Raw genomic sequence first — 16,203 nt, forward strand, 5'->3', positions numbered from 1 at the left:
GAGTGGATGTGGAGAAGATATTTCCCATAGTGGAGGAGTCTGGAACCAGAGCGCACAGTCTCAGAACAGAGGGATCTCCATTTAAAAGAGAGGAAAGGAGCAACTATCTTAGCCAGACAGTGAAGAAATTAGGAATTCATTGTGACAGATGGCTGTAGGGGCCAAGTTACTGTGTATATTTAAAGCGGAGGTTAATAGGTTCCGGATTAATAAGGGCATCAGAGGTTATGGGAAGAAAGCAGGAGAATGGGTTTGAGAGAGATAATAAATCAGCCATGATGGAATGGAAGAGCAGAGTCAATGGTCTAATTATGCTCCAATTTCTTATGGTCTTTTGACAGTAAGACCATAAAGAATTTCAGGGTTGTATGTGGTGCCATGTATTCTGAACTTTGATTTTGAACTGTTATGATTTAACCCTTCGGCAAAGCGGCAGGTGGGAGGGAACGTTTGCCCATGAAGCTTACCACAGAGACCGCAGAGGTGTCCCGCGTAGGATGATGGGACGGTGACGTCAACACGGTGGTTCCCGTTGTAGCGCACCCTCAGGCCGAACGCGGTCTCCAGCGAGATGTAGCCCCCACTGATGCGGATCTGCAGCCGGCCTTCCAGGAAGATGGGGGGGTTCACCAACTTCCCATCCACCTGTAGGAGTTGGGGGGGGGGGCGGTCAGGGTTGAAAGAACACCATTAGATTTCAAGACAGGGAAAGGCTGGAACACGCAGCAGGTCGGGCAGCTTCCGTAGAGGGAGCTACAGCCAATGCTCCCTCTCAGAGAGTGAACAGTACCATGAAAGTGTCTTGGGCTCTTACATATCAACGTGGAGCGGAGAGCGAGCTTGTAAATCCGGCAGGAGCAAAGGATGTAGGGAATGGTGAGGGTTGAGCACTGCAGGAGAGGTGTGGTACAGGTGGCAGAGAAGGAGTGCCAGGAGCGGAGGGGGTGAGGGTGCAGACACACCCAGTCCTGAGACACCAGGCAAGGTCATTCGATTCCATACAACTGGTTTATTGATCATTACAGAATGTCTCTCTGGTGCCTCCTTTTCCCTCCCCTCTCCCTTCCCCTTTTCCCAACCATGATTCCCCTCTCCCTGCCCCCTTCCCACTCTCAGTCCACAAGAGAGACCCAGATCAGAATCAGGTTTATCATCCCTCACGTATGTCAGGAGTTTTGTATTTTATGGGGAGGGGGGCATCTGTACAATGGAATGACTACAGGAGTGAGCACCCTAGCTATATAAATGTGTGCTTGAGAATGTCTGCAGAGTACTGTAGTGAAATGGTGTGTATGAACAGTGCCATAGACTGACCAGCCACCTCATCTTGGTTCACCTGTCACCTGCCGGTTTGACCGTAACTAGCTCATCGGGGAAGCAGGGAGGTTCGTGGCATCAGACAGCAGGGGAACACTCCCTTCGGCCAGCTCCTCCGTGCCAGCCATCAACACGAACCCCACTTGCCAGCTCCTCATTAGGAACTTGAGGAGATTTGGTACGTTACCAGAGACTAGCAAATATCTACAGGTGTACCGAGTTGACCGGTGGCAAGACAGCTCCAATGTGTAGGAGGCTGCAGAGGGATGTTTACCCTGCCAGTTCCCTCATGAGTACAACCCTCCCACTCTCGAGAATGTCTTTCTCAAACAGGTGGCATCCGTAATAAGGACCCTCATCATCTGGGACATGCCCTCTTCTCATTTCTACCATCCTAGAGACTGGGGGGGGGGGGGGAGCAGTGCCTCCAACCGCCTTTATACCGGAGTCTGTGGGAGGAGCCACAGGAGCAGTCAGCAGGGGGGGACGTGTCCAGACAGGTATATGTAGTTCACCACAGCTGCGAAACACCAATATAGGGAGAAGATTGAGTCAGGATTCCCAATGAATAGCACATGTGATTTGTGGCGGGGGTTGCATACCATCGTAGACTTCAAAGCCAAACGTCGTGGTGCCGCCAACATCGCAGCCTCCCTCCCAGATGAGCTCAATCACTTTTATGCCGGGTTCGATGTCGCTAACTCTGAGCCTCTGAGGAAAGCCACTGTTACAGCCTGCAACCTGGTCATCTCTGAGACTGAGGTACACAGATGTTTCCAACAACTGGACAGTCACAAAGCTGCGGGACCGGATGGCATCCCAAGGTGAGTACTCAGGATGTGCGCAGCTCAACTGGCAGGTGTTTCCAGACATTTTTAATCTCTCCCTCTCCCACTGTAGAGTGCCCTCCTGCTTCAAAACATCCACCATCGTCCGGAGAAGACCAAGGTAACATGCCTGAACGACTGGTGTCCTGTTGCACTCACCTCAATAATAAGCAAATGCTTTGGGAGGCTGATCAAGGATTACATCTGCAGCTTGTTACCACCCAAACTGGACCCCTTACAATTCACCTATCGACACAACCAATCGAAAGACAACACAATAGCCACTGCTCTACATACCTTCTGGAGAAGAAGGATGCTTATGTGAGAATGCAGTTCTTGGACTACAGTTTAGCATTCACCACCATAGTTCTATCCAGGCTCAACAGGAAGCTCAGAGACCTCGGCCTTCACCCTGCCTTGTGGAGCTGGATCCTGGACTTCCTGTCAGATCGCCGGCAGGTGGTAAGAGTGGGCTCCCTCAACTCAGCCCCTCTGACCCTCAACACAGGAGTCCCTCAGGTCTGCGTACTGAGTCCCCTCCTTTACTCTCTGTATACCCCTGACTGTGTCAACACCCACAGCTCCAATCTGTTAATTAAATTTGCTGACAACACTACATTGATTGGCCTTATCTCAAACAATAATGAGGCAGCCAACAGGGAAGAAGTCATCTCTCTGACACAGTGGTGTCAAGAAAACAACCTCTCCCTCAATATCACAAAACAAAGGAGCTGATTGTGGATTACATGAGGAATGGAGACGGACTAACTCCTATTGACATCAATGGATCTGGGGTTGAGAGGGTGAACAGCTTTAACTTCTTCGGCATAAACATCACCGAGGATCTCACGTGGACTGTACACACCAGCTGTGTGGTGAAAAAGGCACAACAGCGCCTCTTTCACCTCAGACGGTTGAGGAAGTTTGGTATAGGCCCCCAAATCCTCAGAACTTTCTACAGGGGCACAATCGAGAGCATCCTGACCGACTGCATTATTGCCTGGTATGGGAACTGTACCTCCCTTAATCGCAGGACTCTGCAGAGAGTGGTGCGGACAGCCCAGCACATCTGTAGTTGTGAACTTCCCATGATTCAGGACATTTACAAGGACAGGTGTGTAAAAAGGGCCCGAAAGATCATTGGGGACTTGAGTCACCCCAACCACAACCTATTCTAGCTGCTACCATCCGGGAAGCAGTACCGCAGCATTAAAGCCAGGACCAACAGGCTTCAGGACAGCTTCTTTCACTAGGCCATCAGACTGATGAACTCAAGCTGATTTGAGGGTACTCTATATTACATTGACTGTTCTATTTATTATATATTAATTACTATGATTGCACATGGCACATTTGGATGGAGACATAGCGTAAAGATTTTTACTCCTCATGTATGTGAAGGATGTAAGAAATAAAGTCAATTCAAATTCATTGTCTTGTCCACCTTGGTGATTCAAGCTCTTGTTAAGACGGCGGTACCATAGTATAGGGGTTAGCACAACACTTTACAGTACCAGTGACCCGGGTTCAATTCCTGTCACTGCCTGTAAAGAGTTTGTACGTTCTCCCCATGACCACGTGGGTTTCCTCCATATGAAACTAAAACTAGAGGTCACGGGTTTAGGGCGAAAGGTGAGATCTTTAAGGGAAACCTGAGGGGGAGCTCCTTCACAGAGGGCGGCGAGAGTGAGGAACGAGTGGCACTAGGCCTTTCAGAGGAGGATCCAAAGGCAAAAAGGGAGGTACGGAGATCTGGGGGGAGAAGAACGGCTGGCGCTCAGGGGGATCATGACAATACTCACGATGACCCGTCGTCCCTTTGCCAGGGTGACGCGGTAGTCGTAGACCTCCACGTGGACAGCTTTGACGTAGGAGACCCGGGTGTTCCTCCCCCGGTGCTCATTGCTGGTTTCCACGTTGAAGTGTGGCAGGTCTGGGATGGGGCTGCAGGGCTTGGAGAAGGTGTAGGTACAATTGCCCATGAAGTCGTAGTAGACCTTGTCGAATGTCCTGTAGTGAGGGTCCCCAGAAGCGGAGCACATCTCCTGGCCTGCAACGAAGCGTCAGAACACGGAGTCAGTCCACCCAAAAGCCAACGCCATAAATACAATCATTAGGATTTTGAGGAGATTTGGTTTGTCACTAAAGGAGCCATGCCTCAGATAGGTGCCGTCCATCATTAAGGACCCATCACCTAGGACATGCCCTCTTCTCATTGCTCCCATCAGGAAGGAGGTACTGAAGGCACAAACTCAGCTTTGAAGGAATGGTTTCTTCCCTTCTGCCATCCAATTTCTGGACAGACATTGAATCCATGAACTCTACCTCACTAACAAGAGAAAATCTGCAGATGCTGGAAATCAAAGTAACACGCACAAAATGCTGGAGGAACTCAGCAGGCCAGGCAGCATCCATGGAAAAGAGTAAACAGTCGATGTTGTGGGCCGAGACCCTTCATCAGGACTGGAAAAAACAAGACGAGGTCAGAGTAAGAAGGTGGGGGAAGGGAGAAAGAAGTACAAGGTGGTAGGTGATAGATGAAACCGGGGGTGGGGGGGGGGTGACGTAAAGAGCTGGGAAGTCAATTGGTGAAAGAGATAAAGGGCTGGAGAAGGGGGAATCTGATAGGAGAGGGAAGGGGGAAGAGCACCAGAGGTGATGGGCAGGTAAGGAGATCAGGTGAGAGAGGGAAATGGGAATGGGGAGTGGTGAAGGAGATGGGGGGGAACAACGGAGAACTGGAAGATTGAGAAATCGACGTTCATGCCAGCAGGTTGGAGGCTACCCATACATGGCAGCTTGCTACTTCCTCGGTACTTTTTATTTTCCCGTTTAGCACGGCCCGGCATGGCGGCTCCAAGAGCAAGAGGCAGACCCATCATGGACTCCTCATCATCAAGGACACCTTCAGGGGGTGGGGAGGGGGGGGTAACTCATGCCGGTGGCATCCATCATGAAAGATCCTCACCACCCGGGACGTGCCCTTCTCTTGCCGGTACGATCAGGAGGAAGGAAAGGCGCCTGCAGACTTACCTCAGCGTTTTAGGAAGAGCTTCTTCACTTCCACCATAAGATGTCTGAATGTTCCACAAGCCCATGAACACTACCTCATTAATCGTCTTCGGCACCATTTATATCTTTTTGTAACTTACAGTATTTTTTTATGTCTTGCACTCTCCTGCTGCCGCAAACCAACAAATTCGACAGCATATTCCTTCTATAAGACAAATCCCCCTCATCTTAAGAAAGGACACGTTGACATTGGAGAGGGTTCAAAATGGTTCACAAAAATGATTCTAGGAATGAAAGGCTTATCATATGAGGAGCGTTTGATGGCTCTGGGCCTCTGCTCACTGGAATTCAGAACAATGAGGTGGGATCTCACTGAAAATTATTGAATGTTGGAAGGCCTAGATAGGGTGGATGTGGAGAGAATGTTTCCTATGGTGGGGGAGCCTAGGACCAGAGGGCACAGCCTCAGAATAGAGGGACACTCATTTAGAACGGGAGGAGTTTCTTTAGCCAGAGAGTGGTGAATCTGTGGTATTCGTAGACACAGGCGGCTGTGGCGGGCAAATCATTGAGTGTATTTAAAGTCGAGGTTGATAGCTTTCTGTTTAGTCAGGGCGTGAAAGATTACATGGAGAAGATGGGAGTTTGGGTTGAGAAGGAAGTGGATCAGTTATTATCAAATGGTGGAGCATCGTCGATGGACTGAATGGCCTAATTCTGCTCCAATGTCTTATGGTCAGTCTGCCAGCAATAATAAATCTCTTTCTGATTCTACTGGATCTGTGGGTTGGGGGTTGGGGGGAGGCAATCTCCCTTGCTTCTGCATTGGTCTTTGCCCAATGCCATTCCCTCAACATCTGCATTCTCTTCCCCTCCCACCACCAGTTACCCACCGTGCCTCAGAGCAGAAGGAAACATGGTCCCTCAAGTCTGGCCCTGGCATTGCACTTTGCTGTGGCTGAGTTGTTCCAGGACTTGTTCCCCTCTCCGGTTCTCCCTCCACATTCCCGGAGCTTTTCTCCTGTTCCCCAGCTCTGTGCCCATGTTCTCAGATCCGTATCCATGCTCCAACTCGCGTCCACATCCCCCAAACCTTCCTTCACATTCCCAGCCTTATCCGTTCCCACCCCCACATCCGCTTTCCCCTTCCATTTACATTCCCATATCCACGCCCACGTTCCCGAGCCGTGCCCATGTTCCCCGTCTCCGTGACTCCTTTCCCACTCTGTTCACAATCCCACATCTGTATCCACATTCCCAGAATTTTGATCCAAGCCGTGTGGTTAAATTCCCCAGTTCCTTGTCCACGTTCCCCAAATCCCCATCATGTAGACTCCCAGAATCCCAGCCCCGTGCCCGTATTCCTGGAAGGTGCTCACCTTTGGGATGACAGCCGTAGACCCCATCCTGCAGACCGCACTGTTCCGAATCTGAGCACTTGGTTTCCTGACATTCCAGGTGTTTGGGGCTGACGCAGGTGCAGACTTCTGAACATCCGGGCAAGTACCAGGACTCGTTGACCTAGGGATGAGTGGTTGGAGAGAGACCTTTCTCACTCATCGCTCCTGCTGTTCACCCCTCCCAATCAGCCCCTCCTGTCTCCCACCCCTCTGCGCCCCCGCGAGCCTCTGCACCCATAGGCGTGCATACCCCACCCCCCACCCCACAGGACGGTGAGCATGCACCAGCTCTTCGACTGCAGAAGGCATCATGGCCAGGCAATCCCAGGTAGTGTCCCATCCTCCAGCACCCAGAGGGGAAGAGGGAGAAAGATTTTGAAGCCTGTCCCATCACTATAAGAGGTGGAATGTTGATTGGGAGATCGGATTCCATTGTCCTCCACATAGAATGGTTCAGGGCTAAAACAACCAGGAAGATCAAGCACATGAAAGGGGTGACATAGAACATCGAGCTTTACAGCTCAGTACAGGCCCTTCAGCCCATCGTGCTGTACCACCCTTTTACCCTACTCCACAATCAATCTAACTCTTCCCTCCTCCCCAGTCCACAACCCTCCATTTTTCTTTCTCCCACGCGCCTATCTCGGAGTCTCTGAAACATATCAGACTCCACTACCACCCCCAGTAGTGCATTCCACGCACTCCACCACTCTGTGTAAAGAGAAAACTACCTCTGGCATCTCCTCTAGACTTTCCTACAGACAGCCTCCAGGGGTTTCCAACCTGGGGGGGGGGGTCCAAATAAACGTTGGGAGCACCTTAAGAGGTGTCTTCTGGTGGTGGCCATTCCTTTCCGCTCTGGGAAAAAGACGTTGGCTGTCCACTCTTTCTTTGCCTCTTGTCAAGTGATCTCTCAGACTCCTTCACCCCGATACAGGAGAAGAATTAGGCCTTTTGGCCCATCAAATCTGCTCTGTTATTCAATCATGGCTGATAGTTTTTCATTCAACCCCATACTCCCGCCTTCCTCAAAACCCTTAACCCTGTCAGGAAGCTACTATCCACGGCCTTAAATATACACAATGACTTGGCCTCCACAGTCACCTGGGGCAACAAATTCCACGGCATCCCTCTATTCTGAGGCTGTGCCCTCTGGCCCTAGACTCTCCCACTGGCAGAAACATCCACTCTACCCAGACTTGCCAGTATCCAAGACGAGTTGACGAGTTTCCTGCCTTATCCTTCTGAACTCCACCGGGCAGAGACCCAGGGACATCAAACCCAGCTCGCACATTAACCCTTTCATTTCCAAGATAATTTTGCAAACCTCCCGGCCGGCTCATCTTGTCTGAGATAAGGGGCCCAAAATTGCCCCCAATATTCCAAATGCAACCTGACCAGTGCCTCATAAAGCCTTGGAAGTCCATCCTTGTTTATATTCTAGTCTTCTCAAAAAGAAAGCATTTACTTTCCTTACTACTGACTTGACCTGCAAGTTGACCTTAAGGGAAGGCTGAGCATGGTCTCCCATGTCTTTTGGCATATCCAATTTCTGCATTTTCAACCCATTTAGGAAATAGTTTTCACCTTTGTTCTTCTACCCAAAGTACACAGCCCTGCACCTCCCACACTGGATTCCATCTGCCACTTCCCTAGTGCATCCAAGTTCCCTGCAGTCTCCTTGCTTCCTTGACACCACTTGCCACTTGTTCTCTCCTGCTATCCTGGCCGCAACATCATGGGTTCCTTCAATCAGATGAGGCCATAAGATACAGCAGCAGAATCAGGCCATTTGGCCCATCGAGTCTGTTCCACCATTTCATCATGGCTGATCCATTTTCCCTCTCAGCCCCAGTCTCCTGCCTTTTCCCCGTATCCCTTCATGTCCTGACTAATCAAAAATCAATAAACCTCTGCCTTAAATATACATAAAGACCTCTGCACCCTCTGGTCTTAGACACTCCACCATCGGAAACCTCCTCTCAACATACACTCTATCGAGGCCTTTCAACATTCGATAGGTTTCAATGTCGCCCCTCATTGTTCTGAATTCCGATGAGTCAAGCCCCAGAGACATCAAACGCTCCTCAAGTGATAAGCCTTCCAATCCCAGAATCATTTTCCTTTGAACCCTCTCCTGTTTCAACACATCCTTTCTTAGATAAGGGGCCCAAAACTGCTCACAATACTCCAAGTGAGGGCACCTCTATATGCCACAGCCATCTTGAAAGGCTCCTTTTACCCGCACCCTCAGATTTCTGCTAGTCTGCCAATCTTCTGTCTATGCTAGAACCTTGCCTCTGGATGAGGAGGGACTTGGAGATGTCTCTCACCTCAGTGACGCAGTGCGGGGGTGGGGTGGGGGGTGGTTTCAGCTGTACTGATAAAGCTACTCACCACGTGATAGTCGCCCTGCTGGTCGGTGCAGCCACAGTCAGAGAGAGGGACGCACTCGCTGTCACTGAGGACGTACCCTGGGTTGCACGCGCACCCCTCTATGCACTTGCTCGAGCACCTGCCCCCGCCGGGCTGGATGCAGGTCGCAGGGCACAGGCTGACGCAGAGATCGTAGTGTGAGTTGGGCGGGCAGTACGGATCTGAGACAGAACAGAACGCGGTCAGTTCCTGAAGCAGGAGGTACAGAGAGCTAAAGACCTACATGCATCTGCGAAGGCAAGGGCTGATTAGAGCCAGGCAGTGCAGATTTGCTGTGGAAAGTTGTTTCTCACCAGTAAGACAATGAGAGGCATAGAGAGAGTAGACAGCCAATATCTTTTTCCCAGGGTCAGAATGTCTAAGACTTTATGTGAAAGAGATGAGTTCCAAAGAGGTGTGTGGTAAATTATTTTTTACACGGAGGGTGGTGGGTGCACTGCCAGGGGAGGCAGAGAAAATAGGGGCATTTTAGAGGTGGTAAGAAAGATATATGAACATTTACCAGGACGTTGGTTGGACTTGGCATGTGAATTACAAGGAGAGGTTGTGTAGACCTTGCAAAGGCTTTGGAGAGAGACAAGAAGAATTTTACCAGGATGCTGATGAGAGGGCATGAACGATAATGAGACATTGGATGGACTTTTTGTTGTTTTCTCTGGAGTGGTGGAGGCTGAGAGGAGATCAGATAGCAGCTTATTGGGTTAGGAGAGGCACAGAGTAGAGTAGACATCCGGTATCCTTATCCCAGGGTCAAAATTTAAGGTTAGAGTTCAAATTTAGAGTAAATTTGTTATCGAAGTACATACACACACACATACATTTTTGTTTCAACAAATAGTCAATAAATCTATAGAATAATAACCATAACAGAATCAATGGAAGACTGCTCAACTAGGGTATTCAACAAGAGTGCATAAAACAAACTCTGCAAATACTAAAGGAAAGAAGTAATAATAATAATAATAAATATATATATAAAAGCAATAAATATGGAGAACATGAGATAAAGAGTCCTTGAAAGTGAGTCCATAGGTTGTGGGAACAGTTCAGTGATGGGGCGAGTGAAGTTGAGTGAAGTTATCCCTTCTGGTTCAAGAACCTGATGGTTGAGGGGTAGTAACTGTCCCTGAACCTGGTGGTGCGAGTCCTGAGGCTCTTGTACCATCTTCCTAATGGCAGCAGTGAGAAGATGTCCTGGTCGGTGGGGATCACTGATGATGGACGTTGCTTTCCTACAACAGTGTTTCATGTAGATGCACTCAATGGCGGGGAGGACTTAACCCGCAATGTACTGGGTAAGTTCAAAGGAAATGTGTGGGGCTATTTATTTATTTTTACCTGGAATGTGCTGCCAGGGGTGGTGGAGGCAGGTACAATATAGGTATTTTGGACTCTTGACCTCACAATCTTCCTCGATATGATCTTGCACCTCATCATTTACCTGCACTTTCTCCGTAACTGTTGCACTTTATTTTGCATAGTTATTGTTCTACCTCAATGCACTGTGTAACGATTCAATCTGTATACACAAGGGTTCCACTGTATCTTGGTACATGTGGCAATAATAAACCAATACTAATATCAAGGTGACCAAGAGGATGGATGAGGGAAGGGTGGTAGAAGTTGTCTATAAAGACTTTGGCAAGGGTACCACATGGTACGCTCATCCTAAAAGTTAGATTGAATGGACCCAGTGTAAGCTAGACAAGTGGACGTAACGTTGGCTTGATTGTCACAGACAGTGGGTGGTAATGGGGGGCTTTCATTCAGACTGGAAGCCTGTAGCAAGCAGACTCTTGACTTCACAATCTACCTCGTTATGATCTTGCACCTTATTTGGTTGAGCTTTTTTTGGCCTCTTGACCTCACAATCTATCTTGTTGTGATTTTGTAACTTATCGTCTACGTGCACTGCACTCTCTCTGTAGCTGTTACCCTTTATTCTGTGTTGTTATTGTTTTCCCTTGTTCTACCGCAATGCACTGTGTAATGATCCGATCTGTACGAACAGCATGCAAGACAGGGCTATCACTGTATCGCAGTACAGGTGACAATAAACCAATTCTAATTCCAAATGTGCCACAGGAATCGGTGGTGGGTTCAATGCAGTTGATCGTTTAATTTAATGATTTGGACGACAATGAGGATGACATGGTTAGTCCACTTGTAGATGACACGGTTCCTGGAGCAGACACCAGGCAAGGCCACTTGATTCCGAACAAGTGTTTCATTGATCATTACAGAATGTATCTCTGGTGCTTCCTGATTCCTCCCCTCTCCCTTCCCCTTTTCCAAAACATGATTCCCCTCTCCCTGCCCCCTTCCCACTCTCAGTCCACAATAGAGACTCATATCAGAATCAGGTTTATCATCACTCACATATGTCATAATATTATTTTTTTTAGGAGCAGCAGTACAGTGCAATACATAAAATCATTACTATTATAGTTTGCCTAACACTTTTACATTGTATTTTATTTATATATATATAGTTTATATATGTAACTACTATATAGAACTATATATAGTACTAATATATATTCTTATTATAATGTTATAGTAATTTTTATGTATTGCACTGTGCTGCTGCTGCAGAACAACAAATATCATGACATATGTCAATGATTTAAACTTTCTGATTCTTGCAAAACTTACATTGAACATTTTTGTAAGTGGACCTTGTGTATCTGCTGCGATGTGGCTATGTAATGTTTTCACAGCACCTGTGCAAACACGTACGATAACGAACTCGACGTTGACTTACCACAGAAGCCGACTGTTCGCCAGTTGTGCACGGTCGCCCCTGCGGATTGGCAAGCGTCTGTGTAGGCTTGCAGCTGGTCACAGAGAGGGCCTTGGAGCCCCTGGAACTGGCACAGGTCATACACACAGCTGTCAAAGTAGGGTTTGGGATCCACAACATGGATACAGTCTCTGCAAAACAGAACAAACTTTTATCCCAGGCTCATCCCAGAAACACATAAAACGCTGGGGGAGCTCAGGAGGTCAGGGTGCATAGAGTTCTGGTCGCCCCATTCTAGGAAGGATATTCCGGCTTTGGAGAGGCTGCAGGAGAGGTTTACCAGGATGCTGCCTGGTTCACAGGGCACGTGCTGTCATGACCTCCAAGAAGACCACAGAGTTGTCATATGATTTGGAGGTTTGCGTGCCTCAGTGACCCGGAGAGCCATGTTGGCTCGAGTCAGGGCTTTATGCTTTGCATCTTGGTAGAGTCACCCATGCCAAACAGGTCAAAGGGTAGAGGCCAGACTAAAAGTTGTCCACTAGCCTTCCAGTCCTCCAGGTTCGGGGGTTCAGCTCAGGGCTGACAACCCTGACAGGTGAAACACAACTGTTACAGAAATAACAATGAAGAATCCTCCTACATCTGAGTGTGACAGTATTCCTGAGTCTCCACCTGGGATTTGCGTGACTGACAGTGGTGAAAACCGAGAGGAAGCCACTGACACGATGAAGGAAGCCATGAACACCGCCAGAGATGGGGGACCTTCACTGCTGCCCCAAACGCCAGCGGGAGTATCTTTTTCCCTGGGTAAAAATGTCTAATACGTTGGAGGTGAGAGGGGGTAAGTTCAAGAGGGATGTGAGGGGTGGTTTTTTACTCAGAGTGGTGGATGTCTGGAATGTGCTGCCTGGTATGGTGATAGAGGCAAATACATCAGGGGCTTTTCAGAGACGTTTAGATAGGCACATGGATGTGAGGAAGATGGAGGGATATCCTTCAAGCCTGCAAGTCACCCTTGGGCAAGGTGTAACACCTGATTATCTCCCCCCCACCATTCAGGGTCATGTGAATCCATGGGAACAGGTGGTGGATGATCGTACAAGCAGCCGGTGCAGATCACAATCCTGGTTATGTGATCACTGACACCAGACAGACAATCTCTGAAGAGTATTACTAGTGGCTGGGGTCACCCGTCTTTCCCAGAAAAATGCAATAGCAAACCACTTGTAATGCCCTAGTTAAGGTTTTTACTGCTATACTGTAGGTATTTCGTTTTAACAGTTCTGTAAGAGCTGTCTGTTCTGCTTTTAGCATGTTTGGGTTTGAGCTAAAGATAAGGGGCTACGTTGTTCAGTTTAGCAATGTTGTGTCAGCCAGTCAGGATGGTGGAATTGGGAGAAGGTCTGGAGAACGCTGGGTGCAGAGGTTTTTTGTGAGGGACACTGGTGTGGGCCGAGGTCTTTTTGGCTGGGGCTGGGAGAGGACAAGAGGGAAGTTGGCCGAGGATGCCATCACTTTGCACAAGGTGCTTTGTGCAGGTGAATGGCTCCGAGGAGGAAGGACCAATACTACCATGGGGGAGCTTGTTCGATCAAGATGGATTTCAAGAAACATAAGAAGATGGTGAGTGCTTTCACGCAGACTGAGGGTCCAGCGTGTGAGTTACAGACGATATCAAGCTGAGTTCCAACCTGCGTGCACATTTGGACTGGGTTAACAGGAACAGGCCCCTTTTATATATTTTTTTTTCCTTTTTCCTACTAACTGTTTGATAAGTCTGAGATTTGTAAATATACTTCCTTTATATTTGTATGTGATGTACGATCTGTTATTCCTTCCAGACATTTAATTGTGTGGGGGTGGTATTTACAGACTATTCGCACAATCGGGGTTCGAGTGGTCGAGACACCCCAGCTTCTGGGGTTTGGTGGGACCCAAGTTATACCAACCCTAGATGTACGGAGTTTGAGAAAGTTGGTTTTCTCACTGCTTAATCCAGCGAGCTGCATCTCTAGACACCCAGTAAAAAGGGGGTTTCACACGTCTGTAGAAAAATTTGCCAAGAGCAATTGTGGTCACGGTAAGACCATGGTGGCCCACATCATATGTCACGGCCCATATGAATGAATACATCTTGAAGTATCCCAAACTGCCTTACAGCTAATCGTTGTTGTAGAACAGCCAGCAGTCAAAGCTTTGCACAGTAAGCTCCCACGAACAAAACAACAATAATCAGTTTGGGTGATGGCAAACCACTTCTGTGGAAAAATTTGCCCAAGAACAATTGTGGTTATGGAGACAGGCACACGAACAGGCAGAGAATGGAGGGATATGGAATGTGAACAGGCAGATGGAATTAGTTCAAATTGACATCGTGAGCCACACCAACATGATGGGCCGAACAGCCTGTCCTTGTGCTGTACTGGTCTACCGTATGTGTTACGTTAACGGGAAAACGTGCTCAGTGATCAGATGGGTTCCAATCAATGGCTAAAGGACAGTACTGGTTAATGGGGCAGGGGCTGATGAATCGCGAATGTGGCTTAACGCCATTCATGATGCGAGCCTATAGGGGTGGGAGTGTTGAGGTTTTGCTGGCTGCTCGCTCTGCAGAACCCACTCTCTGCTCGGCATTATGGGGACTGTAAAGAAAAGAGCCATCAGGACCGTCACAGAGGCTGCAGGTGGCCGTGGGTCAGGAGGTGTGACCCGTGGACCAGTGCTGGGTGGACACCAGCCGGGGCCTGGCTGGGTTACCCGGGCGAGAGTGTGTGGTGTTGAAAGACTCGAAATGCCCGATGATCCCAGCTTGTATCCCAGCACAACCTCAGATCTATCTCAGCATCACAAGGATAAAGTGAGCTGTGAATCAGCCAAAACAATGCAGCAGTATCTGGGTTGTGCAGGAAGAGGGCTCATGTCACCTTGAAACACCATTGGATTTTCCTTAGATTAGTCCTACTAGAGTCTCCAACTACATTCAACCCTTGGTTCAGCCGGTGTTAGCCCTCAGAGCTAAGAATGTCCGCCCATGTCTAACGTCATCGGACGTACTCAGACTGCCCGTGACAATCCCAGACCATCCCTGATACTCCAATACAATTCCTGGGAACCACGGATGATCTCTGAGACCCCCAGACTACCCCGAACATCCTTGAATTTTGTAGACCATCCCAGACACCCTTCGATCATCACTGGCTCCTTCAGGCCATCCGTGAGACCTCTGGACCACGCCTGAGACCTGCACACAATTTCCGAGACCCTGAAACAATTCCTGAGATCCTTACACTGTCACAGTGGTCCTCAGGTAATTCCTGAGACTCTGAAACAATATTCAAAATACTGAAACCGTCATGGAGACCCTTGTACAATCAGTGAGCCCTTTAGACCATCCCCAAGACCCTCGGACAATCCTTGAGAAACTGACACAATCCTGGACACCATCCCGGAGAGATTCCTGGTTACGTGCACGGCAGAAGCAATTATCCCTGACTGACGTTTGCTCCCATTACCTGAATGGTCCCTTTGGGTCAGTAATGAGACCACACTGGTCAGACCCGATCACCTTGTCGTAGATCTCGTCCTTGCACGGAATAGGGTCGATCGATCGACACCTGGAACACAGAGAGGGACTTGTGTTACTGATGGCCAGACCTGGTTGTGGGCTGATTTCAGGAACGGACGTGCCTGGTTTGTCAACTGCTGGGTGGTTCTATCTTGGGAGGAATTGGTTTTTTAATTTTAATGAATTTAATTTAGAAACACAGCACAGTCCACAGCCCTCCCAGCCCAGCGAGTCTGTGCCACCCAATTGCACCCATGTGGCCAATTAATCTGCGAACACGTACACCTTTGAACATGCGAGAGGACACTGGAGGACCCAGAGAAAACCCACGTGGTCACAGAGCAGACGTACAGAGATTCCTTATAGAGGATGCTGGGATTGACCTCTGAACTACCACGCCTGAGCCGTAATCGCGTCACGCTAACTGCCATTTATTATTTTACATTTATTTTTAGTTTTAAGCTTTTATTTTATTGGGACACAGCGTGGAATGGACCATTCTGACCCTTCGAGCCCCACCACCGGCAATCCCCCCCCCCCCCCCCCCCCATTTAATCTCAGCCTAATCACGGGACAATTTACAATGACCAACTGACCTACCAACTGGACTGTGGGTGAAACTGGTGCACCTGGAGGAAACACACGAGGTGACGGGGGGATGTACAAACTCTCTACAGGCAGCAACGGGAATTGAACCTGGGTCACTGGTACAGTAGACCGTTGCGCTAACCACTACGCTACAGTGCCAGGCAGGACACGCTGGAGCATCTGGTCTCCGATCCTCTGACACACAAAGAACAGGTTCCCCACACTCCCAAACTCACTGGGACACCATTCCCCACCTCCTTTGGAAATCTCTGGGGTCCATATTATGGCACATCCTTGCAAACTACTGGTTCG

The 16,203-nt window shown here is 48.8% G+C and overlaps 2 protein-coding genes across 2 annotated transcripts in view; both read right to left on the minus strand.

Annotated features, from left to right (window-relative positions):
- LOC140729807 (zonadhesin-like) overlaps positions 1 to 14,295 on the minus strand; it is an 80,892-nt gene extending 66,597 nt beyond the window's left edge. Inside the window, exons 1-6 of the mRNA XM_073050019.1 lie at positions 14,243 to 14,295; positions 11,757 to 11,926; positions 8,954 to 9,153; positions 6,536 to 6,677; positions 3,947 to 4,194; positions 468 to 645 (exon numbers count right to left, since the gene is read on the minus strand). Of these exons, the coding sequence (XP_072906120.1) occupies positions 468 to 645; positions 3,947 to 4,194; positions 6,536 to 6,677; positions 8,954 to 9,153; positions 11,757 to 11,926; positions 14,243 to 14,295 (991 nt within the window). The remainder of the gene's footprint in view (positions 1 to 467; positions 646 to 3,946; positions 4,195 to 6,535; positions 6,678 to 8,953; positions 9,154 to 11,756; positions 11,927 to 14,242) is intronic.
- A 951-nt stretch (positions 14,296 to 15,246) lies between these two features.
- The window catches only part of LOC140729808 (zonadhesin-like), a 6,090-nt gene continuing 5,133 nt past the window's right edge, over positions 15,247 to 16,203 (minus strand). Inside the window, exon 4 of the mRNA XM_073050020.1 lies at positions 15,247 to 15,352. Within this exon, the coding sequence (XP_072906121.1) occupies positions 15,247 to 15,352 (106 nt within the window). The remainder of the gene's footprint in view (positions 15,353 to 16,203) is intronic.

This window comes from Hemitrygon akajei, chromosome 6, assembly GCF_048418815.1.
Source record: "Hemitrygon akajei chromosome 6, sHemAka1.3, whole genome shotgun sequence".
NCBI classification, from domain to species: Eukaryota; Metazoa; Chordata; class Chondrichthyes; order Myliobatiformes; family Dasyatidae; genus Hemitrygon; species Hemitrygon akajei.